Source organism: Myodes glareolus, chromosome 19 (assembly GCF_982192425.1).
Source record: "Myodes glareolus chromosome 19, mMyoGla1.1, whole genome shotgun sequence".
In the NCBI taxonomy this organism is placed as follows: Eukaryota; Metazoa; Chordata; class Mammalia; order Rodentia; family Cricetidae; genus Myodes; species Myodes glareolus.
This window is the reverse complement of record NC_142044.1, coordinates 51,081,100-51,101,212: the sequence shown is the minus strand read 5'-3', so window position 1 is coordinate 51,101,212 and position 20,113 is coordinate 51,081,100. Positions and strand designations below refer to the sequence as shown.

The 20,113-nt window shown below is 46.9% G+C and overlaps 1 protein-coding gene across 5 annotated transcripts in view; it reads left to right on the top strand.

Moving 5' to 3' along the window:
* Nucleotides 1–7,319: 7,319 nt before the first annotated feature.
* The window catches only part of Brd1 (bromodomain containing 1), a 48,471-nt gene continuing 35,677 nt past the window's right edge, over nt 7,320–20,113 (top strand). For 3 of the 5 annotated variants that reach the window (XR_014997969.2, XM_085678865.2, XM_085678863.2), the window contains exons 1-2: nt 7,320–7,454; nt 10,908–12,288. Coding sequence is in view for 3 of the 5 variants with exons in the window: in XM_085678865.2 (XP_085534991.2) it covers nt 10,922–12,288 (1,367 nt within the window). In the remaining 2 variants the exon portion in view is untranslated. Of the gene's footprint in view, nt 7,455–10,907; nt 12,289–20,113 lie in introns of those variants that run through there. The other 2 variants (XM_085678864.2, XM_048444911.3) reach the window with 2 other exon arrangements.

Here is a 20,113-nt window from a genome sequence, read left to right as displayed (position 1 = left end):
TTCATGGTCACTTTTAGAGCAGTGCCACATCCATCAGCAGTCACTCTCAATTTCTTGCTCCCAGAGTCCTTGGCAACTAAATCGATCTTTGTAGATTTGCCTAGTCTGGACATTTTCTCTAAGTGAAGACATCCAGCGTGTGTCCTTTTGTGCCTGGCTGCTTTTGCTGAACGCGTTTTCCAGGTTCATCTGTGTTATAGCATGTCAGTTTTTCATCTTTCTTTAAACCTTTATTTACCTTTTCATCAGTCATTCCCCCCCTTCCCCCTATTGTGAATAATACTGCTTTGTTTTTATTTTTGTTTTTTTCAAGACAGGGTTTCTAAGTGTAGTCTTGGCTATCCTGGAACTCGCTCTGTAGATTAGGCTGGTCTTGAACTCATAGAGATCCTCCTGCCTCTGCCTCCCCAGCCATGATTGGACAGTTTGAGTTAGGGTTATGAGACTGAATCCTACTTAAACCTTCCCTGGTTAAGCCAGGCATTTTTTTTTTGTTTTTTGTTTTTTTTTTAGTGCAGGCGAGGGCTTCCTGGACTGCTCCTCTGGGTTGTGGTTCTTATGGCCGTGCGGTTTTCAGAGTCCTTACCATCTTATGCTGATCTATTTTAATCATCTGGTGGCACCACCACCACCAGCTGGCATATTTTCATTTCTTTTGGGCATGAATTTAGAGTAGATTTATAGTGACAGGTTAGCTCTATATTCAGCATTTTGAGGACCAGCATAAGAGTCTCAGTGTTTCTGTGTCCCTGCCAGCATGAATCCTAGACTTTTTGGGTTCTAGTTATCCCAGCAGTTGGACAGTAGCATCTCTCTCTGGATTGCATTTACAGGTCCATGAGGACTGATGACGTGGTGCGTCTCCCTGGTCTCCCTGGTACATCTTCTTTACAGAAGAGTTTGTCCCAGTCCTTGGCTCCTTTGTTAATGCTTTTGCTTGAGTGTTTTGAATTGAGGACCTTGGCTTTCATTCCGAGGGAGATAGTACCCATGATGTTCTCGGTTTGGGAATGATGGAATCACTTGAGGTGCTACACAGAGGATTAGGGAGGTACAAAGTAGATCCGGGGGATGAGTCACAGGGGTCACTCAGGTGAGTGAAGATATTGACTGGCCTTGGGGGGACAGAGGAGTTGGTGTTGTGGGTTTGGTCCTGGGTGTGTTGTGAAGAGGAACTCACAGAATTTCTGATGGATTTCTTTTTTTTTTCTTTTTGACAGTGTCTCACTCTCACTATGTAGCTCTGGCTGTCCTTGATAAACTCAGAGAGATCTGCCTGTCTCTGCCTCCTGAGCATTGGGATTTAAGGTATAAACCACAAGTCTGGCTGCTGATGGATCTTATGTGAGCAGTTGAGGCTGCTTATCATTGAGAAGCATGAAGGGGCCAGTATTTGAGACTGCCTTCACTTCGTACAGCTTCAGGAACACAGAGTGAACATCTCCATCAAACGAAATTTGTTGTGCCATGGTCTGGAGTCCAAAAGTCTGAAATGAGCGTCTGCAGGGCCACCTCCCTCTCAAACCTGCGGTGGAAGACCCTTCCTGCCTCCTAGCTCCTGGTTATGAGGCTGTCAGTCAGTCCTTCATCATCTTTGACTTTGTGGTAATGTTGCAGTAGTCTTCGCTCCAATGTGTCTGCTTCTAAACTTCCACTTTCCCACAAGGATATCAGTCACAGGAGTGGGGCCTGGCTCAAAGACATGACCTTGATTACACATATGAGGACTGTTTCCAAACTAGGCCACGGTTCAATACTGTGACCGAAGACTTCCAAACAGCGACATGCCTCTTCTTTCAGTGAGAGAGACAACAGAGCCACTTGGTGATGAAGGCTGAAGCCGAGCCTCCGAGGGGTTGTGTCTGAGAGGCCTATTAGAGGAGATGCCAAGGAAGCGGCTGAAGGATGGGTTAAAAAAAAACTTACAAACATGACTCATGCAACTCTAAAGCGAAGATGTGTCAAAGATTTCTTTGATCATCGCTGAGCAAGCCAGCACGGTGGTGAGACCATTCATGGCACCGAAGAGAGGCATTTGCAGTGACTGACGCAGAGCTTGCTTGAGGAGGATTGGTAACCCAGATTCCACAAGCAAACTGTTGATGCTCCTCAGGGCAATCAAGCTGCCCCTCTCCCGATCATCTCGTCCCCCAGGCAGAGATCACTTTCTACTATTCACTATTGAATTTATTTGCGCCGTCATCAAACAAGAATCATTTATCTTAGCCGTCTGTTTCCTACAAGTTAAAAAAAGAAATCTACCTTTCCCGACTTGTCTAGCAAGATGCCTACCCTAGGAATCTGAAAATTCCCTCGGCAATTCCCTCTGCTGGGCAACATTCAAGCTGATGTCGAAAAGGCACATGCCACTCTTTTGCTTAAGCCTACATTTTGGAAGTGCTTTATTAGTTCCCACTTGGGATGGTAATCTTCCAGGGTTATTGTTGTCCCAGGAAAGTCAGTTGCCTTGTGTGCTGACCTGATTCATGCACACAGGTACTGTGAGAAGTGGTAATTAGCACAGACGAACCTCCTTGTTAGGTGATACAGCTAAGCCACGCATTACACAAGAACAAGGCCGGAAAATCAGCTCTGTCTGAAGATGTCATCGTGAGGAATGTGGGACTGAGCCTCAATTATGCCGAAGGTAGAGTCTGATTTGCCTTTCTAGACCTTGGTTAGGAAACTGAGCCAAACTAATCTTCAAGTTTGCTTACCGTCCTTGTGTGTGTAGGTGAGTTTCCATTTTCTCACCAGCCTCAGGGGCTATTATGGTTCCTGGGTTTCCAGACTGTTTCTTTGTGTAAGGGTGGGCCTTTGTATGTCAGAGTACAGGTGCCTGGCCAGCGTGGGTCTGAGGGTAGTGTGGAGTAGCTCAAGTACTCCAAACTTTGTTCCTTTTTATGGTGGGCATGCCATGTGGCTCATGAGAAATTTAAGACCTTATGAGGTCTTAATATAAGGTCTTGGTTACACAAATGATTTGATTTCCCGGTGAAAAAAAAGGACAACCAATTTCTATCATAAATATGTAAAGCATTCAATTTTCATTAATAGGAAAGGTTATAAGCCAGACAAGGGAGCAAATACCTGTGTTCTCAGCACTTTGGAGGCTGAGGCAGGAAGATTGAGTTAAAGGCCTGTCTGGGCTACAGAATAGTGAGTTCTAGAACAACCTGGGCAACTAGAGTCTACTACAAAACACATAAGAAAGAATAAGCTTAGCTATATGGTAGTGGTGCATGCCTTTAACCCCAAAATTTGGGAGGCAGAGGCAGGCAGATCTCAGTGAGTTCGAGGCCAGCCTGCTCTACAAAGCATGTTCCAGGACAGCCAAAGCTACAGAGAAAAGAAAAACAAAACAAAATAAAGCAACAACAAAATAATTTAAAAAGAAGATAGCACAAGCCTTGAGCATGATCATAATTCAAGGTCAGCCTGTGATATATACAGTGAGTTCCAGTCTAGCCTGAACTAGATATTGAGATCCTATCTCAAAAACAAAAAGTAGACAGCAACAACAAAACCAACTAACCAAATTATAAAGTTTTTTTTGATAGATGAATCTAACTCAATCATAATTTTCTAAATAGCTGTAACTATTCATGCCGTCTATTGTTATTTTTCATTTTTTTCTTCGTGAGACAGGGCCTCTCTTTGTAGCTTAGGCTGGACTGGAATTCACTTTGTAGCCCAGTCTGGTCTCAAACTCACAGCATTTTTTGCTTTAGCCACCAACCAAAGTGCTAGGATTATGTGTATATAAGACAATGGCCAGCTCATGTCATGTTCCTCGCCATGCTTTAGTTTTTTTTAATTACTGCTGCTTTTTTTGTTGTTGGTTTTGTTTGTTTGTTTGTTTGTTTGTTTTGAGACATGGTTTCTCTGTGTAACAGTTCGGGCTCTCCTGAAAACTCACTCTGTAGACCATACTGGCCTTGAGCAGAACCACCATCTGGCCTGTTTTGTATTTTGAAGCAGGATTTGTTTGTGTAGGTAGCCCTGACTGTCCTGGAACTCACTCTATAGATCAGGTTGTCCTCAAACTCAGTGCTGGGAGCAAAGGTGTGAGTCACCACTGCCTGGCAATTTAATTTTCTATCTTTGTCCTTCTGTTTGTTAGTGTTGATTTTTATCTTTTCCTTATATTTGAAAGGCATAAGTTACATTTCCATTTTTCAGGTGGATATTTTGATATTTTAACATTATAGTCCATATTCTTTGGATTCTAACATCCTTTAACCATATAATGTAAGAATGTCTTTGCACTTGCATCTCTCTCTCTCTCTCTCTCTCTCTCTCTCTCTCTCCCAGCCCCCGCCCCCAGGGTTTCTTGGTGTAACAGCCCTGACTGCTCTGGAATTCATGTTGTAGACCAGGTTGGCCTCGAACTCAGAGATCCTCCTGCCTCTGCCTCCCCAGTGCTGGGATTCAGGACATGTGTCATCATGCCCACTCCCACTTTTGTTTCTCGTTGCTGCTTCTCTTCACGTATGTAGCAGAGTTTGTCTGTGATTTCTGGATACTATCTCACATTATTAGTGCAAACTGGTTTCATGGCTGAAATTCATGACTTGCTACTGATTTCATTTTTAATTTTGCTAACATAGTTTTAGTAATTTTTAGAGATTTGTTTCAGTAAACGTAACTGTATATGGGCTATGAATCCCCCTTTATTTTACTGTCTCATTTGAATACTAGTTTCTACTGTATATGAATCCCGGATTCAATTCTTTTAGAATTTTGATAATTCCTCCTACATACATATTTGAGTCACCATAAAGGTCCTTCCTCTGATAGCTTTTCAGTCGCTTTCTTCATTCTTGAAATTGCAGGCTGGCTTGGTTTCATGTGCGCACGTGGGACTCCCCCGGCCTACTAAGCAGGGCTTTCATTCTCAGAGGACTCATATTCTCCCTCAGTCCTTCCTGCTCTGTGACGGTTTCCTGTCTTTTCATCTTTTGTTTTATGAGATTGTGTCTTAGCTTTACTCTGTGTTGTGGGAGATCCTTCACTTGCTGGTTTGCATATAGTTTTCCCAGGGTAGAGAGAAGATTGAGGGCTTAGCTTGCTTGTTCTTTATGGCTGGCTGGCCTGGCATGTTTGTATTCAGGTAAGTGGGCATCTATAGAGGAGGCAACATTTGCTGTTCCTGGCTTTGTGGCAGATGTGTTTAGGCCTCTCAGGGTTGCTCCTTCCATGACTCAATGGTGTTCTAGAAGGGTACTAGATAATCATGGGACCTTGCTTCTGAGTGGCCACAGGACAACCTTGGCTCCAGAATTAACACATCCTTAAAAACTTTATTTTCTAGCAGGGTAATCACTTTTAATCCCAGTACTCAGGAGGCAGAGACAGGTAGATCTCTGAGTTCAAGGCCAGCCTGGTCTACAGAGGAAGTTCCAGGACAGCTAGGGGTACACTGAGAAACCCTGTACTGAAAAACAAATCAATAGAAACAATAACAACAACAGGTTTTATTTCTAACCTATAGTGTGGCTGCAGCAGGGCATGAGTGTTGGCCAGCAAAAAGCTCATGGGGCTCCAGTTCCAACCTGGGAGGCTTGAGTGAGCAAGGCTGTACTGTCCTAGTCACTGGCGCCTTATCCTGAGCAGCGATCTTGACCAGCCTACTGTGTGGAAGAAGACTCACCAGCTTAGGAAGATGGAGGCTCTGCCCTTGAATGAAAAAGCTTATCTGCGTACCTGAGGGGTCCACTCTAATGTCACAGACACATCACTCCTTTTATTACCATGACCCCCATGACAAGCTTCTAAAGGGAACCAAAGAGCCACCCAGTCTTCACTCTCATTTCAAAACATTTAGAGACTAATCTCACAATGAAAATTTCCAGGAAACCACTAACTTTTAGAGTTTTAAAGCAAAGGTTCAAGTAGAAGCAACCGACTAAAAAGTACAGCTGGTGTCTCTGAGCTCCTACCCACAGGGTCCTGCTCTTGAAACCTTCAGTAGTCTCCACAGCCCAGGTTTCTCAACCTGGGGGGTCAAAGGACCCTTTCACAGGGTTGCATATTAGATAACCTGTATATTGAATATTTACACTACAATTTGTAACAAAATAGCACATTTACAAAGTAACAAAATTACGGTTATGAAGTAGCAACGAAATAAATTTAAGGTTGGGGGGGGGGTTACTAGCATTAGGAAGGTTGAGAACCACTGCTCTAGAGTTTTACCAGGTCCTAGGAAAAGAGAGCAGTGCTTAATGAACTCTAAGGCTTAAAAGAGGAAGGTCTGAGCCGGTTGTGGGGCCCATGCCTTTAATCTCAACACTTGGGAGGCAGATCTCTGTGAATTTGTGGCCAGCCTGGTCTACACAGTGAGTTCCAGGACAGCCAGAATTACATAGTGAGACCTTGTCTCAAAACAACACACACACACACACACACACACACACACACACACACACACACGAGGAAGGGTATGTTGGGACGTGCCCCCACGACCTGGCTGTTACATTCTTTTTGAGACCTCCATACTTGTCAAGGTCACAAGTAACCCTCAATTCCTTTCCAAACCCAGTCCTACCCAACCACTGACCCCTCCTTGTACCGCCACCTCAAGGTCCTCCAATCCTAGTCATTTATTCCTCAGAGGGATCCACCCGTGTCTGGTGACCCTCCCTCAGGACCCTTATTTCCATCCCCTTCTAACTCAGCCTTAATGAACTACCCTGGTCACTTGACACAACCAGAACCCCACTTATCCCCCTTAGGATGTCTACTCTTGATTCCCTCAAGAACCACCCCCATGGAAAACACACCCTCTCAGGAAACCCTACCTGCCCCTTAGGGTCAGCATTCTCGCTCTACTCAGTGCCACTGCACCCCTTAGTAAACATCACCTGGTTACCCCACTCCTGTAACACTCTTGCCCTTCACTCTCCACCCTTCGGGAGCCCCACCCTTTCTTCTCAGAACCACCCTTCCCAGTCACCCCACTCTGCACTCCTCTCCTCACTCCCCAGGATCCCCACCCTAACACCCCGAGAGAGCCACCCTTCCTGGTCACCCCACTCATGCCTTCGCGTCCTGCCCCGCCCCCTCATCCCGGCTTGGCGCGGCGCGCGTCATGGCGGCGGCGGGCGGGGCGCGTCTCGCACGCAGCGCGCCGGGCGGAGCGCTCGCCGCATTGTTTGCTTCGCTGGGGAGCGAGCAGCGCCTCGGCAGGCGACCGAGCAGCTCCGCGTCCGCGTCCTCCGCCCGGCCGGGCCCCGAGCCGGCCTCAGCCGGCCGTGCCGGCGCCGCCGACCCCGCCCGAGCCGCGGCGCCCTGCGGGCCCGGAGCCGCCGGTCGAGCGCGCCCCGGAGCCCGGCGGGGCTCGGCTGCGCGGCCGTTGGCGGAGGAGCCGCGGCGCCATTAGCGCCGCCTCGGCCGCGCCGGCCCCCGCGCCTGCCCGCCCGCCGGGCTCCCGCGGCCGCGGCGCCCCGAAGGTGAGTGTCTGACGGTCGCTGCTCGCCGCCCGCTTCGCCGGCCGGGGCGGAGGCGCCGGCGCCATGTTTGGCGGCCGCGGCGGCGGCTCCGCATTGTCCGCGGGCGGGGAGGCCGAAGAGTCGGGACGGCGAGGCCCGGAGGCCGTGAGGCCTGGCGGGCGCGGAGGCCGGGGAGGACTGAGAAGGCCGGGCCGGCGTGGGCCGCCGTGAGTCGGTGCGCCCGGGGACGCAGAGATGGGTGCCGGCGCCTTGCCGAAGAGGCCGGGGTCGGGGAGGCGAGACCGCGGCGAGATCGCGGAGGCGGAGGCCGCGGCCGGGTGGGGGTGGAGAGGGACACGGAGGCCACGGCGGGGTCGGGGAGACAGAGGCGTAGAAGGAGGCCTCCGCGGCGCGGGAGGCGCGGCCAAGAGAATGGAGCCGGCGGCGGGGCTCAGGAGGCGGGGAAGCAGTCGGGCCGGGCGGGCTCTGGGCGTCCCGGCTGTCTGTCTGAGCGGCCGGGGCAACATCGAGGCCGGGCGTCGGACAGCGGAGGAGGCGGAAGGCCTGGGGTCTCGCGGCGTCTGCCCATGTCCTCGCCCGTAGCCTTGGCGGTGCGGAGCGGGTCGCATTATGTAACAGATAGGTCCGATCTATTTTGCCAAGACAGGAAACTCCCTTGAAGAGGGATGGGCTCGGAAGATTTCCTAAGTCGAGCGCGTCCTGCTATCTCGGGAGCAAGCCCGCAGCTCCGCCAAACTCCGTGGATGTGTGCAGGAAACGCTGAGAAACGAACGCGCGTGCGCGACTTTTCTTGGGCCTTTAGGAGAGAAGCAACTTTGCTGTGCATAATTTGCAGAAAACACAGCTCTTCTTCGTGCACTGCAGTTGTGGCACACTTACACACACCTAGGAAAAACGCCCCCTTAATGGAGGCCATTCCCTTTACCCAGCTGCGACTGTTTTAAGAGTTTCTGTCATCTGGTAACATATAGTTACAAAGTTGGGGTATTTATTTACTTTCTTAACACCTGCTGGGTCGGGCGCTGTCCTGAGTCTGTGTTCATTCCTGGAATGGTCACACCACCGTTAGAGGTGTGTCTCTTTCCTGTGCGTGCTTTTATAGTGAGGGGTAGAAGCTGGAAGAAGCTTGCCTACAAACGCCAGGGCAGGAAATGAGCTGAGCTGATTTTGAGCATGGAGTCTTTCCCTCTTTTTTGCCAGCAAAGCTTTTTTAGGATGTGTGTAACACAGTTATTTCTGGACAGAGCATGCTTACTGCCTTTGCTGAGCCTCCATGGAAATGCTTGTTTCTGCACGGAGCCAGAGGGTCAAAGTGCTGGGCGGATGTAGGTAAAACGAGGAAGCAGATGAGATTGTTGGGCCCCCGGACTGAGCAGTACTGCTAAATGCCCTCTTTCCCCGGGTCACGATTACATTTTCAAATTACAGAGCGGCTGTAGCCGTTAAGTATTAGGTTCAGTTCTTGTCGAAAAAGTGGTTTAAAGACCTTCAGTGCTCACTAGAAGAATGTGGGATTTGAAGGGTTGGTTACAGTACTTTACTGTAGAGGAGAAAATTACATGTTTGTCTTTAATCTGGGAGCTGTTGCTTCTACCCTGCCCTGGTAGTGATTTGTGAAGTGTCCATGAGTGCACCATGGTTCTCTCTGTGCAGGATATGATGCTAACACTAGGAAGTGCATCTGTCTAACCTAAGGGATGCTGCTAGAGGCCGAGGGCTGGCTCTGGTGGGTTTGCTGACAGCTCCCTGAGAATCCAGGGTTGAGTAGGTTCCTGGAGGCCCCACAGATGCAGGTGCATTGGGTCTGGCCAACCAGTGTCTTCTTGTTCCTGTTCATAGGGAGATAGTATCTAATTTTCACACAAAACGTGGGTTTCTGCATCCTGTAAGATTTATCTTAAAAACTGCATATACGATTTGTAGAGATTTCTTTCTGGGACTTAAAGTGTGAAGTCTGCTCTCTGAGTGTTTTCCTCGAAGACTGATAAGATAATTATGAGGTTATGAATCCAGGCTTCCTCAAGAGCTCTGATCTGGACTTCTGACGGTTCATCTTAGAATGCTTGGGAGTCAGTCTTTTGCTTCTTGTCAGTGAAGTGGGCTCGTTTAGAGGGAAGAGTTTGAGTTGTCTCTGTTGTTGTTGCTCCATGTGCTTGTCCTGCTTGACCAGTGGTTCAGAACGAGCATGTTGCTCATGAGGTGCACAGTCCCCAAGTCACCTCGGGGAACGCTGAAAGGCGAGGCATCCTCTACAGTGAGGTGGGAGTGTAGGCTGGCAGTAGCCTGATTTTGTCCACACTGGAAATGAACAAATCTCTGCATTGAAGTTTTCAGGCATGTGAGTCAGTGACAAGGACTCTGGTTTGTTGGGGTGGGGAGAATTCTGCAGGCTATTTGAGGTTTGTGGGAACCCATCCTTACTTTGGAGCAATATATGAATATTTTCAAGTGTGTCAGGAAGACAGCAGAGATGCCTTTTGTCTTCTTGCCCACAGCTAGATTGACTTGAAGAGTGTGTCCCAGCACATAGCCAGATCCTGGCCTGAGTGAAGAGAAAGGCTGATGCTGCCCATGGGAGTTTCCAGGGTGGTCACTGCTTAGGCTCTGTGGAAGCTACATTGAACCGCTTGGGGCAAAGATATTCTACAGATCCGTTCAGGGTTCCTTTCTAAGTCCTAACAAGGCTTTGTGTTTGTAGGATGTGTTTGGGAAGAGTGGACTACTTTATGCTACTGAGTTATGGAAGCTTCTGGCCCCCAGCACAGGGGTCACAGGATCCCTCAGCTGGGCAGTAGTGGAAAAGAGAAAGGAGATCTAAAAGGCTTGTTAAGACTAGGTGGCCATTGAGCATGCGTTGCTTTGTGACTACAGGTATCTATATGATGTGAAGTCTATCTGAAAAACAATCCTATACTTGTGAGCAAGAGGCCAAGGTCTCAACTCTGGAGGGCATGTTGCTGTTTTGTAGGCAACTTTTGCTTTCTTGCTTTTTTTGGGGGGGCGGGGGGTGACAGGGTTTCTCTGTGTAACAACCTTAGCTGTCCTGGAATTAATGCTGTAGATCAGGCTGGCCTAGAACTCACAGAGATCCTCCTACCTCTGTCTCCCAAGTGCTAGGATTAAAGGTGTACACCACCACTGCCTGGCTTGTAGGTGACTTTTGATTTCATCTAAAATGGTGACTTATGTGTAGTATGCTGCACCTGTGCTCTAGTTGTTCAACAAGAACCCTGAGAGCTGCTTCTTTCTGCCTCTGTGCCATTACTTGGATGTGGTGATGAGTATTATTGAAATGTCCCAGGAGAAGTTGTTTGGAAGTCTCAGAAGTGTTCAGGTTCCGAGCTTCATTTGTGGGGTGTTGAGTTGATTTGTTAGTGTTACCCAAGCATATTTTGTGGTTTTCTGGTCTTGTCATCCTGCATGGAATTAACTTTGTCATTGACTTTATTTCAGGTAATCATTGCCAAATGAGGAGGAAAGGACGATGTCATCGAGGCTCTGCAGCGAGGCATCCTTCTTCCCCGTGCAGTATTAAACACTCCCCCACTCGAGAAACATTAACATACGCACAAGCTCAAAGGATGGTGGAGATAGAAATTGAAGGACGTTTGCATCGGATCAGTATTTTTGATCCCTTGGAGATCATACTAGAAGATGACCTCACTGCTCAAGAAATGACTGAATGCAACAGTAATAAAGAAAACAGTGAGAGGCCGCCTGTTTGCTTAAGAACTAAGCGTCACAAAAACAACAGAGTTAAAAAGAAAAATGAAGCCCTCCCTAGCACCCATGGCACACCAGCTTCAGCCAGTGCCCTTCCTGAACCCAAGGTGCGGATTGTGGAGTATAGTCCTCCATCTGCACCCAGAAGGCCCCCTGTGTACTACAAATTCATTGAGAAGTCAGCTGAGGAGCTGGACAATGAGGTAGAATATGACATGGATGAGGAAGATTATGCCTGGTTAGAGATCATCAATGAGAAGCGGAAGGGTGACTGTGTCTCTGCTGTGTCACAGAATATGTTTGAGTTCCTAATGGATCGCTTTGAGAAGGAGTCATATTGTGAGAACCAGAAGCAGGGCGAGCAGCAGTCCTTGATTGATGAGGATGCTGTTTGCTGTATCTGCATGGATGGGGAATGTCAGAACAGCAATGTTATACTCTTTTGTGACATGTGTAACCTGGCTGTGCACCAGGAGTGCTATGGGGTGCCCTACATCCCTGAGGGCCAGTGGCTTTGCCGCCACTGCCTGCAGTCTCGGGCCCGCCCTGCAGATTGCGTGCTGTGCCCCAATAAGGGTGGTGCCTTCAAAAAGACAGACGATGACCGCTGGGGCCATGTGGTATGTGCCCTGTGGATCCCAGAGGTTGGCTTTGCCAACACGGTATTCATTGAACCCATCGATGGTGTGAGGAACATACCTCCTGCTCGGTGGAAACTGACATGCTACCTCTGTAAGCAGAAAGGCGTGGGTGCCTGCATTCAGTGCCACAAAGCAAATTGCTACACAGCATTCCATGTGACATGTGCCCAGAAGGCTGGCTTGTACATGAAGATGGAGCCTGTGAAGGAGCTGACTGGAGGCAGCACCACGTTCTCTGTCAGAAAGACTGCTTATTGTGATGTCCACACACCTCCAGGCTGTACCCGGAGGCCTCTGAACATTTATGGAGATGTTGAAATGAAAAATGGTGTCTGTCGAAAAGAAAGTTCAGTCAAAACGGTCAGGTCTACGTCCAAGGTCAGGAAAAAAGCAAAAAAGGCTAAGAAAACACTGGCTGAGCCCTGTGCGGTTCTGCCGACCGTGTGTGCTCCGTATATTCCCCCTCAGAGGTAAGTGCATCTGAACTTTGGTGCAGGTGAGCCTGGATTGAAAGACTTGATGGAGGACACAGATTAGGGCCTGCAGGAAGTCCCGCCATTTGTCTGTTGTGCCTTCTGATAGTCTGTTTCATAAGCCATGTCTCCATTCGTTTGCTACTGTCCAGTGGGGCAAAAATGTAAGAGAAGTTATAGATTGGGATAATTTACAATTCTTTGTGACTAAGTGGCCTTGAGTATAAGGTAGGCATGGTTATAGGAGCCACAGCCACACTGGTATTCACTGTGCCCTGGCTTCTGGATTTCATAGCATCCTAGATTTTCTTCCCATCTGTGTAATGTGTTTAAGCTCACTTACTGCCAGATTTTGGGACCTTGTAAAAAAGTTAAAAGAAAAATATGTGGCTGAAAAGTGAACCACCATCCTCTGTAAGGTGCCGCCTGAGCTCAGCCTAGCATGGGAGCTGCTGCTGGCAGGGAGATGATGGTCTTCCTGCTAGTCTTGGACTCAAAAGGATCTTCCGTCTCCAGCTCCCAAGTGTGGGATAAAGGTGCTCACCACCACACCTGACTTCTTTCTTCTTTTCCTGATGGTGTCCTCAGTAGTGCAACTGTTGCCTGATTCACAGACGGCGACTGTGTCATGGCCCACAGTCTGTGTTCCTGGTGGTAGGAGTCCTGTGCGCTTCTATGCTACTTAGGGACTGCTTCAAATCCCCCTCAATCTGCCCTGATCTGCCCTCAATCCCTGTGTCTTCTGTACTCCTTGGCTTGCCTTTTTTGTTTCATTATGTAAAAGGAAAAATGTTCTTTTTCACATCATAGCACCCATTTGAACCCTGCCCCTGAGCCTGGAGGAAGTAATTTTCTGTGAAGGGTATGGACTTTTAGTCTGGTCAGGTATGTAAAGCCCCGAGATGGTGATGTTCAGGTGAAGCAGACAGCTGCTCTGAAGCAGCTTACATGGGTATTGGTGACAGGACTGCTTTGTAAAAACACTTACTTGGCAAACGAGTGGACGGTGGACTTTCAGAATATTCTTATTGTTAAAGGGCTGAGGCTGTCTTTAACACAGTGATCATAATGTCTGACTTGAAGAAGTTGCTCATTCTTAATAGCTTGTGTTATACATTGGAGTTGGGCACTATGGTGCCACCGTGAGCTTACTGGCTGAGTTGGGAGCACAGTTTTAACATAAAAGGAACCAGCACTGTCTTTGTATTAGCAGAGTTTAAAACAGTTTTTGTAAATGCTGTGTTATTGTAGAGCTGTACCTCCTTTTTACAGTCAGTGAATCAAAAATGAATAGAGTGCATAACCCATTGCTCAGGCAAGACCTGTGAAAACCCCATGAATGGATAGAAAATGCATAACCCATCGCTCAGATCAGACCCTGTGAAAACCAGCATGCCTGTATTGGTAAAATTTTCAGCCTGACTTCAAAGATAGTTTAACTGGGATTTCTGCTTCTGAGGCAGAAAGGATAGGGTTATATCAAGAGCCATGAAAATGTTGAGTTTTACCAAAACTGAAGTAAATGAAACAACAGTTTATCAGTACTTCTCTGGTCAGCACTGGATATTACCTGTTTGAGGTGATGGGTGCAATCCTTGTACCTGTGGTTCCTGATGTTCAGGTTTGGAACATGAGAGCTGCCAGATGGGTGGGACTGTGGGAAGGAGGATCTGCAGGTGAGAACAAAGGCTCTTTAGCCTTCTGTGGCCAGAACCGTTGAGGAAAGAACTTGAAGCTTTAAATACTTCAGGGTCTATTATAGAGTTCAGCAGGTAAGAGGTGTGCCCAGCTCATGCTCTCTCCCAGACAAGGTCTTATCTGTGTCAGGATCACCTGGGACTTACTAAGCTTGCTGGGTCGGCCTCATACTTGTGAGTCTCTTTTTTCAGTTTGTTAGGTGCTGACCATGTCCTGTCCTGTCCTGTCCTGTCCTGTTCTGTCCTGTCTTATTTTGTTTTGAGATGGATCTCACTATGTAGACCAGGCTTGCCTCAAACTCACTATGTAGCCCAGGCAGGTCTCAAACTCACAGCTTCAGCCTCTTGAATATTGGGATTACAGGTGTAAGCCAGCATGCTTGCTTGGCTGCTGCTGCTGCTTTAAGATTTATTCTTCTGTGTGTATTAATGTTTAAACTGCATGTATTTAAGTGCACCATGTATATGATTGGTTCCTGCCAAAGTCAGAAGAGGGCTTCAGATCCCCTGGAACTGGAGTTATGGGTGTTTTTTGTGAGTTGGTACGTGGGGGTGCTGGGAATTGAACCCACATCCTTTGCACGAGAAACAAGTGCTTTTAACTACAGAACCATTTCTCCACTCCCCCCTCTTTTTTTCCCTTAATTTAGGAACAAACTTAAGTAAGCTTTGAATAGAGATAAAAGTGTACCTGAACCAGTTGTTTGTTCTGTTGAACTTAAAAAGAGTTTGTATTGCCCCAGTCTCTAGGGGATTCTGATATCTTTGACTACCGTGTCCCTGGACAAGTTCCCACTACCCTCATTCTGCTGGTTTCATGGGAATGGACTTCCCTCTGAGGGTAGAGGGAGGGCGTAAAGGACAGAGCATGTGCACAATGTGGGATGTAGCTGGAGAGGGCTGCAGCTTTTCAGAGTTTAGTCTGTCCACTAGAGTGTCTGTCATGTGACATTCCAGGCTCATTCAGGAGCAGGCAGGTCTCACCTGAAGAGGGAGAGACAGTTGTTTGAAGAGAACTTTAAAAAAGTGTATTTCTAGTTATTCATATTTTTATTATTTGGCATTTGTAAACCATAAAGATTGCTTTTGATTTAAGCCATAAATTTTAGAGATCAGATGCAGATAGTCTTGACTTTGCCCACTTATTTAGAAACTTTCTGTGACTCTTTGATTGGACATCTCCTTGGCACTAACTGTAACCAATAGACTGAGGGCAGTGCTGGGTGAGATGGTGCACGCCTTAAATCCCAACCCTTGGGAAACAGAGACAGGTGGATCTCTGAGTTCAGGGCTCACCTGCTCTACATAGTGAGCTCCAGGACAGCCAGGATTGCATCAAGAGATCCTGTCTCCAAAAGAGAAAAAGTTATGAAGAACATAAGTGTTTAAGTTTGGGAAAGGTTGAAGACGGAAGGTTCAAGATGGACACTTGGAGTCCCGAGCTACAAGTTCCCTGAAGTATTAAGCCTGCTAACTTTCTTGCTTTGGATATACAGGGCCATACTTTTTATTTCCAGGAGAGTGACTGCTAGTGAGTGTGTGGCTGTTGTTTGTCTAGATCTGGCTTGGGAATTAGAGCCTCTAGCCACTTGGATAATTGTGCATTTTATTCAGTACAGAAGATGCCTGAGTAGTGAGTTGAGACTGGGTCTTCTTTTCTTTGGTGGTATTCATATTGGCAGTTCTTGATCTGACTTTGGGAAAAAGACAAAAATGGAATATGAACACTTAGGTAGTTCATTGGATAGAGTAGTTCTTGCTTTTGAGTATAGTATTGAATTCTGACTTAGGTTTTGTACCTTTTTCTTCCTCCATGCTTCTGGCAGTTAATTATATAGCTAGTCCCTGACTTAAGATTTGATTTACCTTTTTTTTTCTTCTCCTGAGACAGGGTTTCTCTGTGTTGCCCTGGCTGTCCTGGAACTTGCTCAATAGATCAGGCTGGCTTTGAACTCACAAAGATCCTCCTGCCTCTGCTTATGGAGTGCTGGTATTAAAGGTGTATGTACCACTACACCCGGCTTTTCTCTTTTCTTTTTCTTTTTCTTTTTTTTAAAATTTTTGAGATGGTCTTACTATGTCGCTTTGGCTGTCCTGGAACTCACTATGTAGATTAGACTAACATCAAACTCATTGCAGTCCACCAGCCTCTGCATCCTGAGAACTGGAATTAAAGGTGTGTAGCAGCATGCTTGACTGAGTTACCATGTCATTCTATGCATTCAGTACAAAACACAGTTGGAGTTTTGTCCTTTTCGGGCTAGCAGTATGTGTCATAGACTCAGGAGATGCTGGCGACACACTGATGCGAGCCACAGCTTCCAGTGAATGCACAAAGAGAATGAGCGAGAACTCTTGGTGGGGGCCTGTATTGCTTAATACAGGCTGTTTGGTAGGAGAGATGCAAGAAATGAACTCTTGACTTGTTGGTGTTGTAGCCCTATTATGTCAAAGAGCATCTGTGTTTGATAAACATTTCTATCTGCCACAGGTAGGCCCCATCCCTCCCAGGTGGAAGCCCTGCCCTGCATGTACTGAGAGCAACATAGGAATGTTTGCTGCTGTGGGAGGGCCTTGGAAAGCAGGCAGATGCATCTACAATAGTGATAATGGGGAAGAAGCATGAAAGAAACCAACTGAAAAGTACAAAATGACATACCGTGGTGTGGAGGGCAGGGCACCCACCCTGGTACCTGGCAAGTGGAAAGAGCCAAATCAGTCTAGGGGAACAGTGGGTCTGTCTACTCATTAGACGGTCTCGGTAGCAGCATGCCTTCTGATGTGTTACATTAGCCTGCCCTTGTAAAGCTGTGCCACTATTGATGTGAAATCTGTGTATACAGGCCACCCATCTTACTGACTCTGTTCCCACCATCTGGACACTATCCCTAGTGGGTCTGGGTGTTTTGTCCCTGGGCCCTCATCTGAGGGGGCATCTTCGGTGTGGCTGATTTTCTCCTTCTTTTAATTGTCATCATAGTTACTTTGCAGAAATAGAGGTAGATATTTATTTTAGAAGTTTATTGTTGGGGGCAGATTGTTTCCTGCTGTCTCACTACTGCTGCTGTCTAGTGTGAATCCACTCAAAGCTGACAGTGGGGTGAACTTGGTACCAGAGCTACCCAAGGGAAGGGACCCTGAGATCAGTAGGACACCCAAGTTTGACTGTTTCAAATTTTCAAAACAAACAAATAAACAAAGGGAACAAAAAAGACCTCCGTTAGTTCACCTAGTTACTTATTGATAGTGTTCTGCTGTGAATTGTATACATCCTTATACATGGATTGTGGAGACTTACACACATCCCCTTGCATGGTCAGATGCCCTTCTGGATATAGGTTTTAAATTATGTCTTTGCAGTGGGGAAGGACACAATGTTTAAGTCCTGTATACACCCACTTCTAGAGGTAATCTCAGTGCTTGACTGTTGCTCCATGCACCTAACCTTGTCTGCCTCACACAATGTTCAAACCCTGCAAGTCATAGGAAGACCATTCTGATAATTGTTTTGTTCTGAGGTGTCAGATCATTGGACCAACTGGAAGGTAAGGAGTCAGAGAGTCTGAAGGTAGACAGGTGAGACTGGGTAGTGTCCTGTGGACACAGGGCTGGGGTGTGTATCTGTTTTAACCCATTCAACTGCTGTGCTGTGACTGTTGAGTCTCTTCAGTCTTCCTGGGTTTGGATGTTTTCAGTCTTTGTCTTCTGTGCTACCTGGAAAAATGTTCTTTTTGAGTTTGTCTGGTATTGCCTTCTGGTTCACTGAAGTTGTGCTTGAATGTGGAATAAGTCTTTCTCCTGTGGTTGTATAGAGCAGTGGTTCTCAGCCTTCCTAGTGCTGCTATGCTTTAACACAGTTTCTCATGTTGTGGGGACCCCCAGCCGTAACGTTTTTGCTACTTCATAACTGTAATTTTGCTACTGTTACGAATTGTAATTAAATATTTTTGGAAGTAGGGGTCTGCCAAAGGGGTTGCTGCCCACAGGTACATGGTGCCTACCTGTTCTTTGTGGGTGATTTTTTTATTTTTTTTATTTTTTAAAAGCAGTGTTCTGCTGGCATGTATATCTACAGGCCAGAAGAGGGCTTCAGGTCTCATTATAGGTGACTGTAAGCCACCATGTAGTTGCTGGGGATTGAACTCAGGACCTTTGGAAGAGCAGGCAGTGCTCTTAACCACTGAGTCATCTCTCCAGCTTAGTTGTTGGTCTTTTTTATCATGCTATTTGGGAGAGTATTGTTTCCTGGTGTCTAGTCTGACATCTGTGGTGAGGCTTGAAAACAATTCCAGACTGAGGGTTGTCTCTGCTTGGCCAGTCTTTCCTTTGATGGTTAGAGTAAGTGTTCATCCTCAGGTCACCTTGTGTGCTTCTGTTCTCCTTCTTTTGTACTGGTTTGTCAGTGACCTGGGTAGTCTGGGAAGTTTCCCTACATGGGCATTGTGAGGGGTCCTGGAAGGTCTGAGAGGAGCCTCTGTCTTTTCACCATCTCATGGGGTGAGGGGTCAACCATTTGATAACATTTATAATAAAATTGGCCTCGGCCACAGTTGAGTTGTCACCTCTGAGATCTTGGCTGCTGGTCATTTCTTTGTGGTGAGTGTTTTGTTATAGGCAGCCATGAGGATGCCCAACTTGCCAGCTCTCTCTCCATGACTGTAACGGTTGTGGTCTTGGCAGTTCAGGCTTCACATGGCCATCTGTTGACGAGAGGGTGTTATGTGCTTTATGCCTAGAGATCCTTGGAGGCAAAAACCAAGACTTTAAAATAATGCTTCCTTTTTCATGACTTTTTAATTCTATTTATTGATGCTATAAGGTGAGACTCTTGCTTGTCTGACCATGGAGCTGTCCTAAACATGGGTGGAGTTATAAAGATCAGGATGTATGGGAAATGTTGGGCTGGTTTCACAGGTTTCACTCTCCAGAAATGAGTTGTGTGGAGCATCTGCAGAGAGTCTGGATCTGTGCACGTGCATAGGTAGAAGTGTTGTTTCCCCACTTCTATGATTTTTGCCTAGAAAATTGTAAATAAGGAAAAAAACCCAGAGACTAACATAATTTGAATTATCAAATGTAGCAGAGACTGGGTCACCTTTGGAGCCCTGCAGTCCCTGTCCTTATTCTCACAGTGTTCACAGTCATCTGAGATGGTTGCTTCTGTCACGCACTCAAGCATGCACGTATGTACGCATGTACACACACTCCTGGAGTGCACTATTTAAACTTATGCAGCTATTCCCTTCCACCTGCATGCTTTGTACTGCCATCTCCAGTGGCCCTGCAGCATGAAGGAAGCCATTCCTTGATGATAAGGGGCTGTACGGTATTGAACCTTCGAAGGAACTGTCTGGATATGGATTTTGGAATGGATTTGGTCTGGATATGGATTTTGTTGCCACAGTTGTTACAGTGTGGGTGGGTGTAGGCGGGTTATCCTATCTAACACCCTTCTTTGTGGTTTACATATGTGTCCTGCTATCTCTTGAACTTGCTTGCCCCTCCCTGTACTGAGTCAGCGAGTACTAATCATTGTAGCTCTCACTCATTTTTAATGATGGCTATGATTTACAAAAGAAAAAAAGCTTTAAAAAGTCCAGAGAACCCATTTGTTCAGCAACATAATTCAAAAGTTCTTGCGACTGGCCAGTTCTCCCTTGCTTGTGTCTTCCTTTTCCTTGTTAGAAACAAGTTTCAGCCATGTGACTCTGTCCATGACCCTGCAGTGGATAAAGATTCTTATAACTGGCTGGGCAGTGGTGGCGCATGCCTTTAATCCCAGCACTCAGGAGGCAGAGGCAGGCGTCTTTAGCCTGGTCTACAAGAGAACAGGCTCTAAAACTACAAGGAAACCCTGTCTTGAAAAACCAAAAAAAAAAAAAAAAATCTTATAACTGTAAATTTATAGTTTTTGATGAAGTGAGTTTTGGCCTGTGGGTCGTCCTTTTCTGTGTGGACCGTGCCTTTTGGGGCAGACTTAAAATCATCTCATCCTATAGGTCCTATAGAGTTTTTCCATGTTTCCTGCAGGAGCCTTGGGGTTCTAAAATTGTTTGTCCAGGATGATAGGAGAGAGCCTAAGTGCCCACTCCCTCCATACTGCTGGTGGTTCTGCTGTTGGCCTT